The sequence below is a fragment of the Tympanuchus pallidicinctus genome, unplaced genomic scaffold, assembly GCF_026119805.1.
Source record: "Tympanuchus pallidicinctus isolate F22 unplaced genomic scaffold, pur_lepc_1.0 scaffold11, whole genome shotgun sequence".
NCBI classification, from domain to species: Eukaryota; Metazoa; Chordata; class Aves; order Galliformes; family Phasianidae; genus Tympanuchus; species Tympanuchus pallidicinctus.
Genome location: NW_026294627.1, coordinates 15,099,908 through 15,114,400, shown reverse-complemented (window position 1 = coordinate 15,114,400; position 14,493 = coordinate 15,099,908). Strand labels below are relative to the sequence as shown.

Here is a 14,493-nt window from a genome sequence, read left to right as displayed (position 1 = left end):
AGCCCTGCCTTTCAAATCTGGGTGATGCTGATATCCGGAGCTGTCAGCTTAAGGAATCAGCTAAGAGATGGGTGTCTACAGGTGATTTAGGCTGCCCTACCCAGGGTGCATGGCAGTCCACTTTCCAACGATGAGCATGGCTTTTGTACAAGAACAGCCGTGCTTGTCCATTTTGAGGTAAAAATGCAGGTTGTACTCAGTCAGGTTGTTCACCTACTGGCAGCACTAAGAAATGTTTTCATCCCCTTTTACTGGTCTCTCGTATCATTCAGGTTTGGAGTGTTGTTCTGCCTTTTCTGTGCCTCCTATCTGCACAAGCAGAGAACATCACTGAGCTCACTGAGTTACCTTACAAGAAAGTACATGGTCCAATGTGTGTCTTGGGATACTTCATGAATATTGGTTAAGTGAAAATAAAAGAGGGAAGGTGTCATTGGTGAGAAAAATCAGAGGACAAAAGGATATGAATGATGGTCATTTGCACCATTACAAAGAGTGTAATTCTAATGGCTCTGAAGAAGTACCGTGAGGTATGTGCTGGCAGGAGAAGTACATAGGCACTTGTACAGTACAAATCCTCGGGGAGCTGCAGTGGTTTAATGAACAACTATATAATACAGGCAACCTTTATGATAGTACAGTGTCACTAAAGTAATTACATTAGAAAGGAAGTGACTCTTTGGGTTTAATTTCTGAATAGATGAGGACTTCGGATTTCCAGAGTCTATGTAAATCAGGGCTAACATAATCCCTATGTGAATGTCTGCCAGTAAATGAAACTGAAAATAAATGGTAAAAAAGAGCAGATTCCTGAGCTGTGTACAGTAGAGAAAGTACTGGATTCAAGATATCGTATATTTTATCAGCCTGTTGTTTCCTAATAAAATGTGCCACAACAGAGCACTCACTTTGAGCTGTGCCTGCACAACGCTTTCACACTGAAGCACCGGAGGTAATTCTGTTTCCCCCTCTATCTGAATGTCTATTACCATCAGAATGCTGCAAGAGTGTAATTGGAGATGTGAAGGCTCAGAGGGGAAGCAGAAAGCTGCAGGTAGAAAAAACTCCCATTTCGAGTGCTCATCTCAATTTTGGAACAGCAGTCTGCCTGGAAAAGAAATATCCTGGTGATTTTTTTTCTCCTTCGGCATGGAATTTCTGAGCCCTGTCACTTTATTTTTCCTCTTTGATTACATGTCAATAATAAGTGATTTCTATCTTCTTTCCTCCCTTCCTTTTCCCTTTTTAACTTAAAAATTAAGCAGTGAATTTATATGTATTTATGTCACAGCCTTATCAAGCCATGCTTCTTCTAAAACATTCTTCATCTGTGAAGAGACAAATACAATTTAATTCTAATTAATTCTAGTAACAATTACTAAATATATTTAAACTTTTTCTCATAAAGAGAAAATGTTAAGATTGTAACTAGGAAACCCTTTCCATATTTCTTAAATTCCAGCACTCTTGCACACATCTCTCAGCCCCAGTTCAGTACTTACAATCAAGCAGCATGTTGGCACCACCAGGTTGGAGAGGCAGCATCTGGCACTGTGAGTAAGCATGTGGGAGGATGAAAAAAGGCCTGGTGGAATAGAGCCTGGCTCCCTAAGCACCCATGCTTAGGGACATTGTGGTTCCAACCACAGAACCACTTCAGTAACAACATCTCCTTTTGGAAATGCAGAACATCAAGTAAGTTTTCTTTTTGTCTTTTCCTGCCAGAGCTGTGGGTTTCTGCTCTGGAATCAAGGCCAGGTGTTGGCACTGGAGGGCAGCACCCCCCTGAAGGCAGACAGGACAGGACTGCTCTGCCCTGCTCACGGCTCTTCTCCTGCAGGTAACTGCACAGTAAGAAACACGGTCTTGACTCCTCAAGTTCCTCATCATACTTCTCTCTCTGTAAAAAAACTTTTTTTGGCAGCAAATACAGATTTGCAAACAGCACAAACTCAAAATCTTCTCTACAGCTAAACATACCCAGTGTTCAGCTGGAAGCTTTTTGAGCTGGGAATGACATAAAGGGCATATGTATGGCTTTTTCAGTCACTGAGTTGAGCTGGAATGTAGCTGGTAAGGGAGAGACTCACAGGTCCCTGTTGTCTCCTCCAAAGCTCTTCTCCCATAGGGAGGTGGGCTCCCCTTATCAAAGCATGGCCACATGGCCCCGAGCCGCCTCCCTTCCTGAAAGGCACTGTGCTGTGCGCATGAACCCTGAACACACCCCAGTGCAACTCCCACGGAAGTCAGTGAGCCAGGAAGACTCAGGCCTCAGGTATTTACTGCCAGTCTGGCTCAGCATCGCACACCTTGGGCCTCCAGCTGTGCACTGACCTGTCTCTGTCTGAAACTGATGTGGATGCAGTGCGGGTGCTGAGCAGTCTGAGAGGAACACAGGCCCTGCTTGGAGCAGATTGGGCTGCAGACGTTTGGAGATCTCCGACATGAACATGCCTGTGGTGCTAAAGCGCAGGCTGCAGGGAGCTCCGTGAAGAGTGGTAGATGATGAGTGCCATGGAGATGGAAGGCAATACTTAAACCAAAGCTGGCAGCAATTTCTTATCTATCACATGCAAGGATTGAGTTGCTTGTGCTAGACAATGAAATGAGCCATTGACTTCTGCCAAAGATTTTCACTGGAACTGTTTTTATTCCGGAAAGTGGAGATAAGGGGCAGAAGAATTTAGCTGGAAAGGCTTTGTCACCTGATCCATCACTCTGTGTCCTCAGTGAGTGCGAACACATGTCCAAGCCTGAGATGCGCTGCTGCAGTTGTACCATGTGCTTTCCCCAGAAATTTGGGTAGAGCATTAGCAACCATTTCTCTAATTAGACATGTACGTGTGGAGGAATCAAGGTTTCAGATTTCTGAACCCCAAGGTTATGACAGCAAAGCTGTAATGGAAACAGAACAGTGTGCAGAGTGGGTCCTGCATGGATACGGAGCTATGGTGTGAGGAGTGCACAAGCTGCCAGGAGCTGCAGCTGCATTTCAGGGACCCTTCAGAACATTCTCACAAAGCCAGCAACCATTGGCTTTTTTGCTATCATTTGCCAATCACAACTTCCACGAGGAACAGAGCCTTCCAAATACCAGGATTTGACAAGACAGCATACGGTTCCGTTATCTCACACGCACAGTTACCCTACAAAACCCACATTTGCCATCATCTCTCTATGGGTTTGCTCCAGCACCTTTTTTTGCCGTATTTTCCCCCATTGCCCCAGGCCTCGCTCTGCCTTCCTGCCCTTTGCCTCTGCCCTCTCCCCCTCTCCTCATAGTCCTGCGCTCGATGCCTCCCTAGGCGGGATGGCTACGGAAGGGGCGGCTCAGGGAAGGGGCGAGACCCCCATCGCGGGCTCCACTGTCCCCGCACAGCCGGGCCCCGCCGGGATGGGCGCTCCCGGCCCGGCTCCGCCCCGAGCACTCCGCGAAGGAAACCGGTGACGGTGGAGGCGGGCGCGGGGCGGGCTAAAAGCGGCGGCAGGTGAACGGGGAGGGACCTTAAAGCTGCGGGCCGGGAGCCTGGGGCCGGCTGTTCCTGTGGCACCGCACCGCTGAGCTTGGGTGCTGGCCCCGAAGGGGTCCCGGCAGCGCTGAGGCAGGTGAGGGGAGCGGCGGGAGGAAGGGAGGGCGGGCGAGGGGGAGAACGAGGCGGAGGCGGCGGCAGGACCCTGCCCCGCGGTGGGGCTCATTGCTTCGCGCCCCGCTTCCTCGTCCGCAGCCTGCGGGGCAGCGCGGAGCCCCGGCCTTAACGGGAGTGCTTTTCTCGGTCACTACTGTCTATTTAACTCCTAACAGCTCTTCTTCTCATCCCCAATCTCTCTTAGTGAGCGCGTTATGTGAAGTGCCCGAGCAGCTGCGGCACCGAGCGAAATAAAGGCTTCCGCAATTGCAGGTAATTCGCGGCACACCTACGGACGTTCGGAGAGCTGCGCCGAGGTAAACAGCTTGCAGCGAACTGACAGGTCCGGCGATCGCGCGCTGGAAGCATTCCTCAGAGCTACGGGGGAGCGGAGCTGAGCCGTGAGTCAGAGCACGGCGCTGCGGCTGGGAGCACGGCGCTGCTCCTGCCGGCCCGGCCCGCCGCTCCCCCTCTTTTGTTGAGGAATCTCTTCCTTAAGGAAAGTCTCCGCCGGTTGGCGAGGCGTTACTGGGACAGTAAGTGGGAAGCTGGCGGAGGCATCGCTCCCACAGGTGCTCAAGGAAACGCGGGGACGTGGCTCTGAGGGACGTGGATAGCGGGCAGTGGGCGCTGGGTGCCTGGCTGGGACGGGTGGTCTTAAGGGTCTCTTCCTGCTTTAACGATTCTGTGATTTTATGAAATATTCCAAGGGAGCAATCAGAGGGTGGTTAGAGGACAAGGAGCCTTTTATCTCGAGTGCTCTTTTAAGCAAAGTTGCTGTGCTTTTATCACTAATGAGCTGTGGCTTGTGTGCAGTCATATCTAGGTCTGGGCCTGGCTTGTGGCTGGGTTTACCACAAAGTCTGTGCGCCCTGGGTTGAAAGTAGCATCAGCTAGTTTCATTTTTGATTTTCGTTAATGAATTTCTGTGGTTTCTATTATCTCTTGGTCTCTGTTGCTCAGCCTGCTTGCCTTGAAATAAGGCAGGAAAAGCAGCACGGAGGAAGACTGTAGGTTTAGCTCAGAGACAGAGCAACAGTGAGTCAGGCTTCAGTCTTCTGCAATGAGCTCGAAGGAAGCACCTTTGTGTCCAGTTAGGGATTGCAATATGACTTTTCTAGATGGGGTTTGCGTATGTTTGCAGAGCCATGATGATCTTCTAGCGCACGTTCTTTGAGACTTCAGTCCCCAGGACTGCCAGTCTGGTAACTGGTGGTATAAGGACTATGTGTCACAGAGCTTAAAATGGAGCAATAAAAAAGCATGGCTTCTGATGCATCTCTGGAAGAATCCATTTTTTCATGACAGGGCCACTTCTTTCAAATTACTGAACACTGGACTTCTGCCTGTGTTATTTTGCATGCCTTTAAGTCTAACCAGTGTGAGATTACTTGGCAGACTCATTGAGTTGGTGCAAAAAGTGAAAAAGGTACAATAGAATATCTCAGTATCTATTGAGGTACATTGAGGTACATTTAAGTTACTGCACAAAGTTATTGCAGAGATTCAGCTGTCAGCAAAAAGGGCGCTTTACAAATGGTGCTTCTTGTTGTCATGTGAATGGGGAAATAAAAGATGTCAGAAACTTCAACAAACGAGAGCATGGGTTTAATTTTTGTTTTTCTTCAGATGTTTTTTCCTTGTTCTGCTCCTCACAGCTCTTAATTGCTGTTAATGATGACTGGTGGCTTATCTGAAAAGATACTCCACTCTTGCCTGACTAAGTACTGTTTTGTGTAAAGGAAAATCTGAAGTGATGATGTATGAGGAGAGATACAGTGCTGTTAAAACAAGAGGAATATGAACAATATAGAAATGCAGCAATTAGTTACTAAAGGGAAGCTGAAAACATTTTTTTTTCCTTTTGTTTCTCATATGTAGTTCTTCCTGCCATAGACACTTTTAAAAGGAAAAAAGCTGATTTTTATCTCTACTTTCACTGAAAGAAATACTGACAAAACGCACAGTGAAGGAAAAGCTGCATTCCACTATAAAATAGTGATGATGTTTCCATGAAGGTTCAACCCCTCTCTGAGCAAGCAATCTGCCCGTCAGAAATCCTGTGAGGTGGGAGTGGGTGTATCTCCAGGAACACATGGTGAATCTGTAGAGAGAATGTGGATGTATGCCTAAGCCTGGTGATTGTTGTTGTCTTTTACAAACCCAGACAAATAGTACTGCTACTTTCGTGTCTGGGGGCAATGCTAAGTGCACGTAAAACTTTATTTAGAGTTTGGGAAATAGGACACTCACATCAATGAAGAAATAGTCCTCAGGAATTTGAATCCCTTTCAAAGCAAGGGCTGTTAAGCACACTTTTTTTTTTCCCCCTGTAAACATTTCCTTCAAAAATTGCTGAGGGGCCAAATTCTAGTTGGAATTCTTCAATCTTGTCATACCTTTGAGCATGACCAACCTTTCTGACGTCTTATTTTCCACAAGTGGAGTGAATTTCATGCAGAGGTGTTCTGGAGGATGATAATTCTCCATTTGCAGTTGTAGGGTAGTGAAATAGCCATGGATATTGCCAAACCTGCTTGGAAAATGGCTTGGGAGGATGTAAGGGCATGAAATAGGGTAGTCATAATGTGGTCAGTGTGGGGCTGAATCCTCAACGCTCTTGTTATTTACTTAGCATATGTTTTTGATACTACATGCAGATTGGGTAGTGACCTGTTGTTTTAAAGGCAGTAGATTTTCTTACATGAGGCTTAGAGCAAACAGTGTATCCTGTTGGGATATTTTTGAGTAGAAGAAAACACAATGCTTGCTGTGTTCAGACCTGCAACTGTCAGAGGTTTCCTGTTCCTGATTAGTCTTGGCCTGTTCTTGTGTCAAATCAGATATACTGTAACTCCTATCTGTCTTGGCTCTTCTGTTGCTCTCCAGTTTCCACTCTGATGTGGAGATAGGTGCTCAGAACAAAGCTGCTGGAGAGCTGCACGGGCTTTTGGGATTGTTAGACTGATCTTTTGATCCTTATTCAACTTCTTAGTAGAACTGTTGATTCTTGAAAGAATGTGCAGTTGAAGCACCCATGTTTTTAATATACTGCGGTAAAATTAAAATAGCTGGAAGCTTCTTATAATAGTGAAATGAAAGGATTTCAGTTTGCCTGAGTCAGAGTTCAAAGCTGCATCTTCAAGTGTGAACTCTACACTGCAGCTGTCATAATGGGAGGAGCTGTGCTCTCTCTTAAGTAACAAGTGTTCAGAATGGTTCAATTTAAGCTCTGTATTTCAACTTTGAAATAGTGCTTATCACTCTTGGTCCACTGATAACGAAGTATGACTCTCTGAAGTGTCCAGTTGTAGAGGAGCACTTCAGAACAACCCTGTGAGAAAGTGAGATCTCGCTATCTCATTTAATGTCTGGGGAACTAAGGTGTGGGGTAGGCTTAAAGTTAAGTAGACAGTCTGGGAGAGTCAGCAGGTAAGTGTTGTCGCCTGTGTGCTGGCCTTCCTTGCTGAGATCAAGGGATGCTGTCTTCGGAAGATATTGATCTAATATATATTTATAAGAAGCTTCTTAGACTCCATCCCGACAATGTTGTTCTGTGTTGAAGCTGCTGCTCTCAGGCTTCTGATTTCCTTCTTTATCTCCAGCTCCGATCAAGACCAGTAAATTTTGTTTAAAGATTATCTCAGCTGAGGTACTCCTGGGTTGGATGAAGGGACATCTGCCTTTGCAGACTGCTGATCTTATACCAATATCTAGAAGCACTTTGCACTGGTGACTGCTGGTTCCCTACACTGAAATTCTGATAGGAATGGAGACACTGTGAACAACCTCTGCATTTCTGTTTGGTTCCCTTAGAATAATAAATTGGACCATAGCAGAGGAGTGTGCAGTCTTTGGATTTATACGTGCTGTGGGTCCTGACTGGATCCCTTAGATGTTCCTACAGTGCCTCCAACATGACTTTTTTTGCCTTGTTAATATCCTATAGCAGTAAGTTCCACAGTGTGTTCGTGAAAGCAATGCAGCCTCTGTTGTTTCTACCTTTGCTCTGCACTCTGTGGTTTGCTGAAGCCCTGGATTTAACCATTGACTAATGATTATCCGGTATACCAGTCCTTACCAGAGAACAGCAAAAACACCTGCAAGCAGCTGTGTGCCTGAAGTGCTTGGTGGTGGTGTGATGGGGGGGGATTTTAGTGGGTGCATGCAGAATGCTGTGGTGGTTGTTTAATGCAGGGTGACAGGAACTAGTTTAAGCAGTAAGCAGTCTGGCAGAGAAGAGCTCAAAACCTGCCCAGCAGCTGGAAAACTGCAGAAATAGGTAACTATTTGTCCTGCTGTCTGGCCTTCTAACGGTGCCTGAGCCCACTGGGGGAAGAACTGTGTGCCTCTCCATGTGTTGTGTGGTCATGTAGAACCATTTCCTGCACTGCCAGCTCTTTGGGTGAGAGTAGTGACATTGTAGGATCATTTTTATCTCCTGCTGTAATAGCTGTGCTGTCCTGCTCCTCTGATTTCTCAGATGGAGGAACAGAAGGTTCAGCCAGTAGAAGAACAGATTCATGAATTTGTTTGGTTACCACAGTCTCGTTTCAAAATGCACTCTAAATGCTTCATCTACTCGAGTTTACTACCTTATTTTTCTGTTCTTCTCATCTTCCTCCTTTATCTTCAGTCCCTATTCCCACTGTACTTTTTTTCTTTTGTCCCAATTTCACCTGGCTTTTCATGTCTTAACTTATTCCTGTCCAGTGCTTTACTTCTGAGATGAGCAAATACTGTCTTCACACTGTAATTTCTGCGTGCATTTAAGTGGATTGGCTCACACAATTATCTGTAAGAGTTAGCAGCCATCAAAGGGAAGTCCTTTTCCTGCTTTTGTTTCCATTGTTCAGCCAGACAGTTAATATTTTACTTACTAGTAAGGAGGTCTGGAAAGCAAGTATTTGAAAGAAAGATAACCTGCAGTGGGGATCAGCACCCTACCTTTTTTGGGAAACTAGGAATAAATGAGACATCACATCAGTACACAGTAAACTAGGAGTGAATGAGACTTCACATCACTGCAGATAGCCCTGACCTGATATCTGGATGGAGTGGTCTGTGAAGGGCCATACTCAGTTAACCTACATTCTGCTTTGGTCACTGTCTATTTATTGGATGAAAGGTGGGCAGTTCAGCGGTTTATGAATTGCCTTTATCTCTCAGTAACACAGTTTAGAGTATCTAATATTAAAAGTCAGGGAAAACCAGGTCCAGAGTGTCTGGGTAGGGTTTCAGCTGCTTGAATATGGCCTTGCAGTCTCAGCTCTTCTGCTCTTCAAGAACTTCACTGAGTGCAGTATCTGATCAGTGCTTATATCAGTCTCCTGAACTCCTCAGAAGTCACATGCCTTTCTGCTAGCATAAAAGCAAGTCAGGCCATGAGGGTAGAACAAGGAGGGACAAAGGTTGGTGACTAGCTCAGCAAGCAGCAGGAAGAATGGGATGGTGGCAGGTGGAGTGGGAGAGATTGCTGGAGGAGTTGGAAGGTGGGTGGGAATAGTGAAGAGGGGAATGTTTGGGTGGATATGAACGTCAAAGGGCTTTGGGAAGGAGTGGAGATGGCCCTGGGAGGGTGTCCTGTTTTACTTGCCCATCAGGTCAGATTAGGAACAGCTGTCTCTCTGAAGTGCAGTGGCTTTTTCTGCCTGCATCCAGGTACAGACGTAGTTTCATTAGGGTTGAAACATGATATGCTCTCAGTGGAGATGGAACAGTCAGGTGAATGGTGTAGTTTCACACTATCTTGAAGAAGCATCCCTGCTAAGGGCAGCACCCTCTTTTCCACTAGCTGCTCATTCTGATGCTTTGCAATGTGCAGTTTGTTTTAAAATGACACTCTTTCCAAATGGTTTGTAGAGTCTGTGTGCTAAAGCAGAATATGGAAATGGGTCAGGCTGGGGGGGGGAAAAAAAAACCCACAAAAAAAACAATGTACCAGTACTGGGAATAACTTCTAAACAAACCAGTTGGGTTCTGGGTTATAATGTATCCTCACAGTGCTGCAGAGGATGGAGAACTGCATTGGGACCAAGCAGTGATGGGGAAGTGTCTGTATCCAGCTCTGCCACTAAAGACAGGGTATCCTTTAAGTACACCCTGAGGCACTTGTATTTTGGTATCTCGTTCTTCACAGGGAGACAGGAAGTACAATTGTACATGGAAACAAGTTCTTGGGAAGCTGTAGCAAAAGAAAGGCAGCAGCATTGGTTTATAGTGAGGCAAGAAAGTATAAGAAATGGGGCTCATGAGAAGGGAATATGCAGTTCCTCCTTCTCATCTTCTCGTATTTATGGAGATGGCTGATTAAAGAGGGAAAAATGACAGAAGAAACACAAGTTGTTGGATTTAAAGAGTGGGTAGATGAGGCGTAATGCTACAGTTCATGTGGTAACTGTCTTCCATAGGACTTAGAACTGTGGTGCATGAAGGTATTTCTAATCAGTGCTGAGGTATGTCAGTCACATCATTAGTTCCATAGTAGCAACATGCACGTTAGTGAGAGAACATGAATATTAGTAGTAAAGCTGTAACTTTTCCTCTGCTTCAGTTCTTCAGTTTGATTATATGATGATCTGGTTTAAAAAATAAATAAATAAATAAATAAATAAATAAAAAAGGAAAACAAAACAAACACCTGATCTGAGCAATTTAAAATAAGGCAGAAAAAAAAGAGGGATAGAGTCAAATATTCTAAAATGTGTTTTGTAAGTATCTCTGGTGTTCAGAGTCCTTCCCATGCTCTCGTGTGCTAACCTGCAGAGACTTTCTCTATATCCATATGCTGATGAAATATACAGTTTATGTTTGGGAGGAAAAAAACCCAAAACGTGATAGGAAGGCAGCTCTGCAACCAGGACTCTTTTCAGACAGATGCAGAGGTAATATCTCACACTGCATCCCACAGGAGAGTCAGAATCGGGAAAGGTTTCTTACAGTCTCGAGGAAATCTTGCCCTTCTTCCACCCCACTCTTTCTGCTCCTGAAGTAACCCCACACAGTCATCCAAGATGACCTGGTAAAACATGTTTTCAGCAACCAGAACCTTCCAATATGTCAGGAAAGAAAAAACCCTTTGTTCACATCATGATCAGACTTCTTCATTTTGCCAGAGCTGTCGTGTTCTTTGATGCTTTGTACTGTTGTATGTGATTCATGAATATATGTAACCATTGTAAAGCAGGGAGGTTTTGACAGTGCTCAAAATGGAAGTGTGGTGCAGCAGTTGGGTCACACTGCACAACGAAGATAAGGAAGGTATATCTCTGCAGCTATCTCAGAGTTGATAAAAATTGAATTACATCACAATAGATGCAGTGGGCTTTGCCAGCAGCAACAGAGCTGTTCTCTAGAACCCCTGGAGAAGTGTTTTTTGTTCATTAGTGCCCTGTGCTGCAACTGCCAAAGTAAGATGATCTCTGAGAGATGATAACACTCACAAATTTGAGAAATCAACCTCTTGATGAGAAATTTCAGAGCAAAGAGGTTGAGGAGCACTTCTGCCTCAGAAGCACAAGGAATGTTTTCTTAATTTCAGAGTAACATGCAAATTACCTCTCAGTAAATTCATCGGAAGGGAGAAGGGGTGTGAGATGCTTCTTTATGCCAGATGCAAATGCGTGTTGTGTGGATTTCTTCAGGTTCCACAAACAGTTGCAGTGCTCCTGGGGAGGTATGGGGCAGATAACAAATCAAAGGATTTTAGCTTTACAGTCATTATACTTTGAATTCCAACTACTGGAAATGCTCTTTCTGTTGCAGAGTCTCTGAGCTTCTGCTGGCCTGTCTGTGGACTTTGGCTTTCTCCCAGCTTCTGAAACTTCTCTCCTGTTTGAGGAGTAATATACTTGTGTTACAAGGGAAGGTCATCTGGGTGGGATTTCCCTTGTCTACTTCTACTCACCCATGTGGATAGAAGCTTTCAGTTGCCAAATATGCCTAGCAGTCAGACAGATTCCCTTCAGGTTATCAAGCAACAAAATGTCACCTGCTGATATTTGGTTACCGTGCCACTTTGACTGCTTGCCAGAAAGACCGTGTCAACAAGACGTTACCACAGCCTATGAATTATACTTACAATGTTGCTTTTATTTTATACTGTATGCTTAACAGTATTTTTTTTCCCACCCTGATGAACCTTTTTCTTTTTATCTCGTCTTAGGTCATACCTTTAAAACAAGACAATGGATTGGGGAGCTCTGCAGACCATCTTAGGAGGTGTAAATAAACACTCCACCAGCATTGGCAAGATATGGCTCACAGTCCTGTTCATCTTCCGTATCATGATCCTGGTTGTGGCTGCAGAGAGAGTCTGGGGAGATGAACAAGATGACTTTATCTGCAACACTTTGCAACCTGGTTGCAAGAATGTTTGCTATGATCACTTTTTCCCCATCTCTCACATCAGACTCTGGGCCCTGCAGCTCATCTTCGTTTCCACCCCTGCGCTGCTGGTGGCCATGCATGTGGCTTACAGGAGGCACGAGAAGAAAAGGCAGTTCAGAAAGGGAGACCAGAAATGCGAGTATAAGGACATTGAAGAGATCAGAACCCAGAAGTTTCGTATTGAGGGCACCCTGTGGTGGACGTACACTTGCAGCATCTTCTTCAGATTGGTCTTTGAAGCAGTCTTCATGTATGCATTCTATTTCATGTATGATGGGTTCCGGATGCCTCGCTTAATGAAATGTAGTGCTTGGCCCTGCCCCAACACGGTAGACTGCTTTGTTTCTCGACCTACTGAAAAGACAGTGTTCACTATTTTCATGATTGCTGTGTCCAGCATTTGCATTCTTTTAAATGTGGCTGAATTATGTTATTTACTGACAAAATTTTTTCTCAGAAGGTCTAGAAAAGCTGGAAATCAGAAACACCACCCCAACCATGAGAATAAAGAAGAAACCAAACAAAATGAAATGAATGAGTTAATATCTGATAGCTGTCAGAACACAGTTATAGGATTCACAAGTAGCTAAGGTGGTGTCAGTGCTGGTATTCACTCTGAAAAGGGTGAATGTTCTTTGTCTAATGGCTGCAAATAAAATTTGTTATACTAAACAGCTTCTGTTGGGGAAGATTTAGATGTGTAGTGACAGGTGTCAGCTATGCACCTGTTGAGGAGGAAAAAAAAAAAGGCAGCTTAAATATTTGAAAGTTATGAGGATTAAATAGGAAATTGTATTTTCCTACAGATATCCTTACAAGGATGCTCTGACAAATGCACTAGTGCCTTTGTGTGGTTCCTTGAAAATGCTATGCAACAGCAATAAGAACAAAAGTCTTTCCAAGCTAGATGTGCTAATGTTTCAAACTGTTTTGTAATAAAGATAGTTTTTGATTGTGAACAGAAAATTAAAGTATTTTTGTAAAATCTAAGATTCCATGTTACTTAAGGTGTTACAGTAAGCAACTGACTCTGCGCTTTGTTCAAGCAGGTAATTGCAGATGAACCCTGCGCTACCATATTCATGGAGAGGAAATAGCAGTAGGCCACATCTTTACAGCTTTGCAAGCACTGCTTGAGTCTGGATGAGTAACTTGAGGCACCTGCATCTGCACTGCTGGCTGTGGGGCTGTATGAAATCCCCACCACAGGTAGTGTGGAGAACTGGGTAGCTAGCTTCTAAGGGCAGTGCTGTGCCTAAAAGCAGCATGGCGATACAGGTGCAGTCCAAGTAGACCTGCTTTTGACAAATAGCAGACCTTGTATAAGTATTCCTGTTAATCTTTTCATTGCATGCTGCCAATTTTATAGGAACATACATAATTTTATGTAAATACTCCACTTAGCACATGTTTATTTCTCTAACGCATTTGCTGTATTTGTTTCCTTATGCTATATCACATCATTGAACCTTTTGCTTCTGTTAGCTATTTTTTTCTTTTGTGGTAGACTGGTGCTGTTATGAAACTAGGGGCTCTTTGTTCTGGAAGACATGGGAAAGTATCTTAAACACTGGAAATGGAGAAAGTCTTCTGAATAAAAGGCAAACACTTTAAACTTTGGCGATGAAGTGAGAGTCTATATGTGAATGCTAGTGAGAGCTTAAGCCAGACAAGTGCTTATGAAAGGCTGCTTTTGAGCAAGGACTCTGCATCTGAAGTGTGCGTGGTTTGTATGTTGCTCATTCCCACCCAGAGCACTGATGTCCTAATTCTGTTATCCCCCATAATTGAGGTAAGCACATAACCTGTCTGCTCAGGAGGATGGAGTTTTGGGATAGGTGTGCTGCTGAAAGTGAAGAATCCTGAAATGTCAAAGAGGTGGATATAGCAGAGGACCCTAATTATGCTGTTTTATGTGTGCTTCTCCTGTTTTGCATCTCACTTTTCACCAGAGTATGTCATGAGTGCACTGTCCTCAGAGTTGTTTTTTTTTTTTTTTTTTATACTAGTGCAAGTGAATTAACCTCACTGCTTTTGTGCTGCAGAGCTACTTTTCTAAAGAGCTGCTACATGTGTCACTAGGAGCAGAGACTGCACTTAATGCATAAACCATCTTCAGTTTTAAGTTTTCTTTCTGTCACATCAGACTTTTACTTTGTGTATATGTGTCCACGCTATAAATGGCTTCTGGCTTGTTCTTGCTTTATGTAGAACCTAATAGGCCCCTACATCTTAATAGGGTGCAGGGCCAAGCAACAGAGAGAAAATAGCTGGAGTCAACTCTGTCCTCAGAGAATGGATTTTGGTTGCCACTCTCTTCTTCTGGCACACTCCTCAACTTCCTTGCCTTCACAGTAGTTTCTTTTCCAATCATTGTTATGAAAAGCTATTGACAGTCTTCTGGATATTTTTGCCAGCAAGCTAGAAGGTGAAAAAGCAGGTATGAAACTTTGTCTGCATGGTTGTACAGTTGCTGAAA

At 44.4% G+C, this 14,493-nt stretch overlaps 1 protein-coding gene across 4 annotated transcripts; it reads left to right on the top strand.

The window, feature by feature from the left end:
- Nucleotides 1–3,468: 3,468 nt before the first annotated feature.
- On the top strand, nucleotides 3,469–13,634 carry LOC128074900 (gap junction beta-6 protein). 4 transcript variants are annotated; one of them, XM_052671221.1, is made up of 3 exons: nucleotides 3,469–3,606; nucleotides 3,832–3,899; nucleotides 11,791–13,634. In XM_052671221.1, exon 3 carries the CDS (start codon nucleotides 11,813–11,815, stop codon nucleotides 12,602–12,604), a length of 792 nt encoding a protein of 263 aa, XP_052527181.1. In that variant the 5' UTR covers nucleotides 3,469–3,606; nucleotides 3,832–3,899; nucleotides 11,791–11,812; the 3' UTR covers nucleotides 12,605–13,634. The 4 variants fall into 4 exon arrangements, with proteins under 4 accessions (XP_052527181.1, XP_052527180.1, XP_052527183.1 ...); XM_052671220.1 differs by having other exon boundaries at nucleotides 3,832–3,943; XM_052671223.1 differs by having other exon boundaries at nucleotides 3,500–3,602.
- The last annotated feature ends 859 nt before the right edge of the window (nucleotides 13,635–14,493 follow it).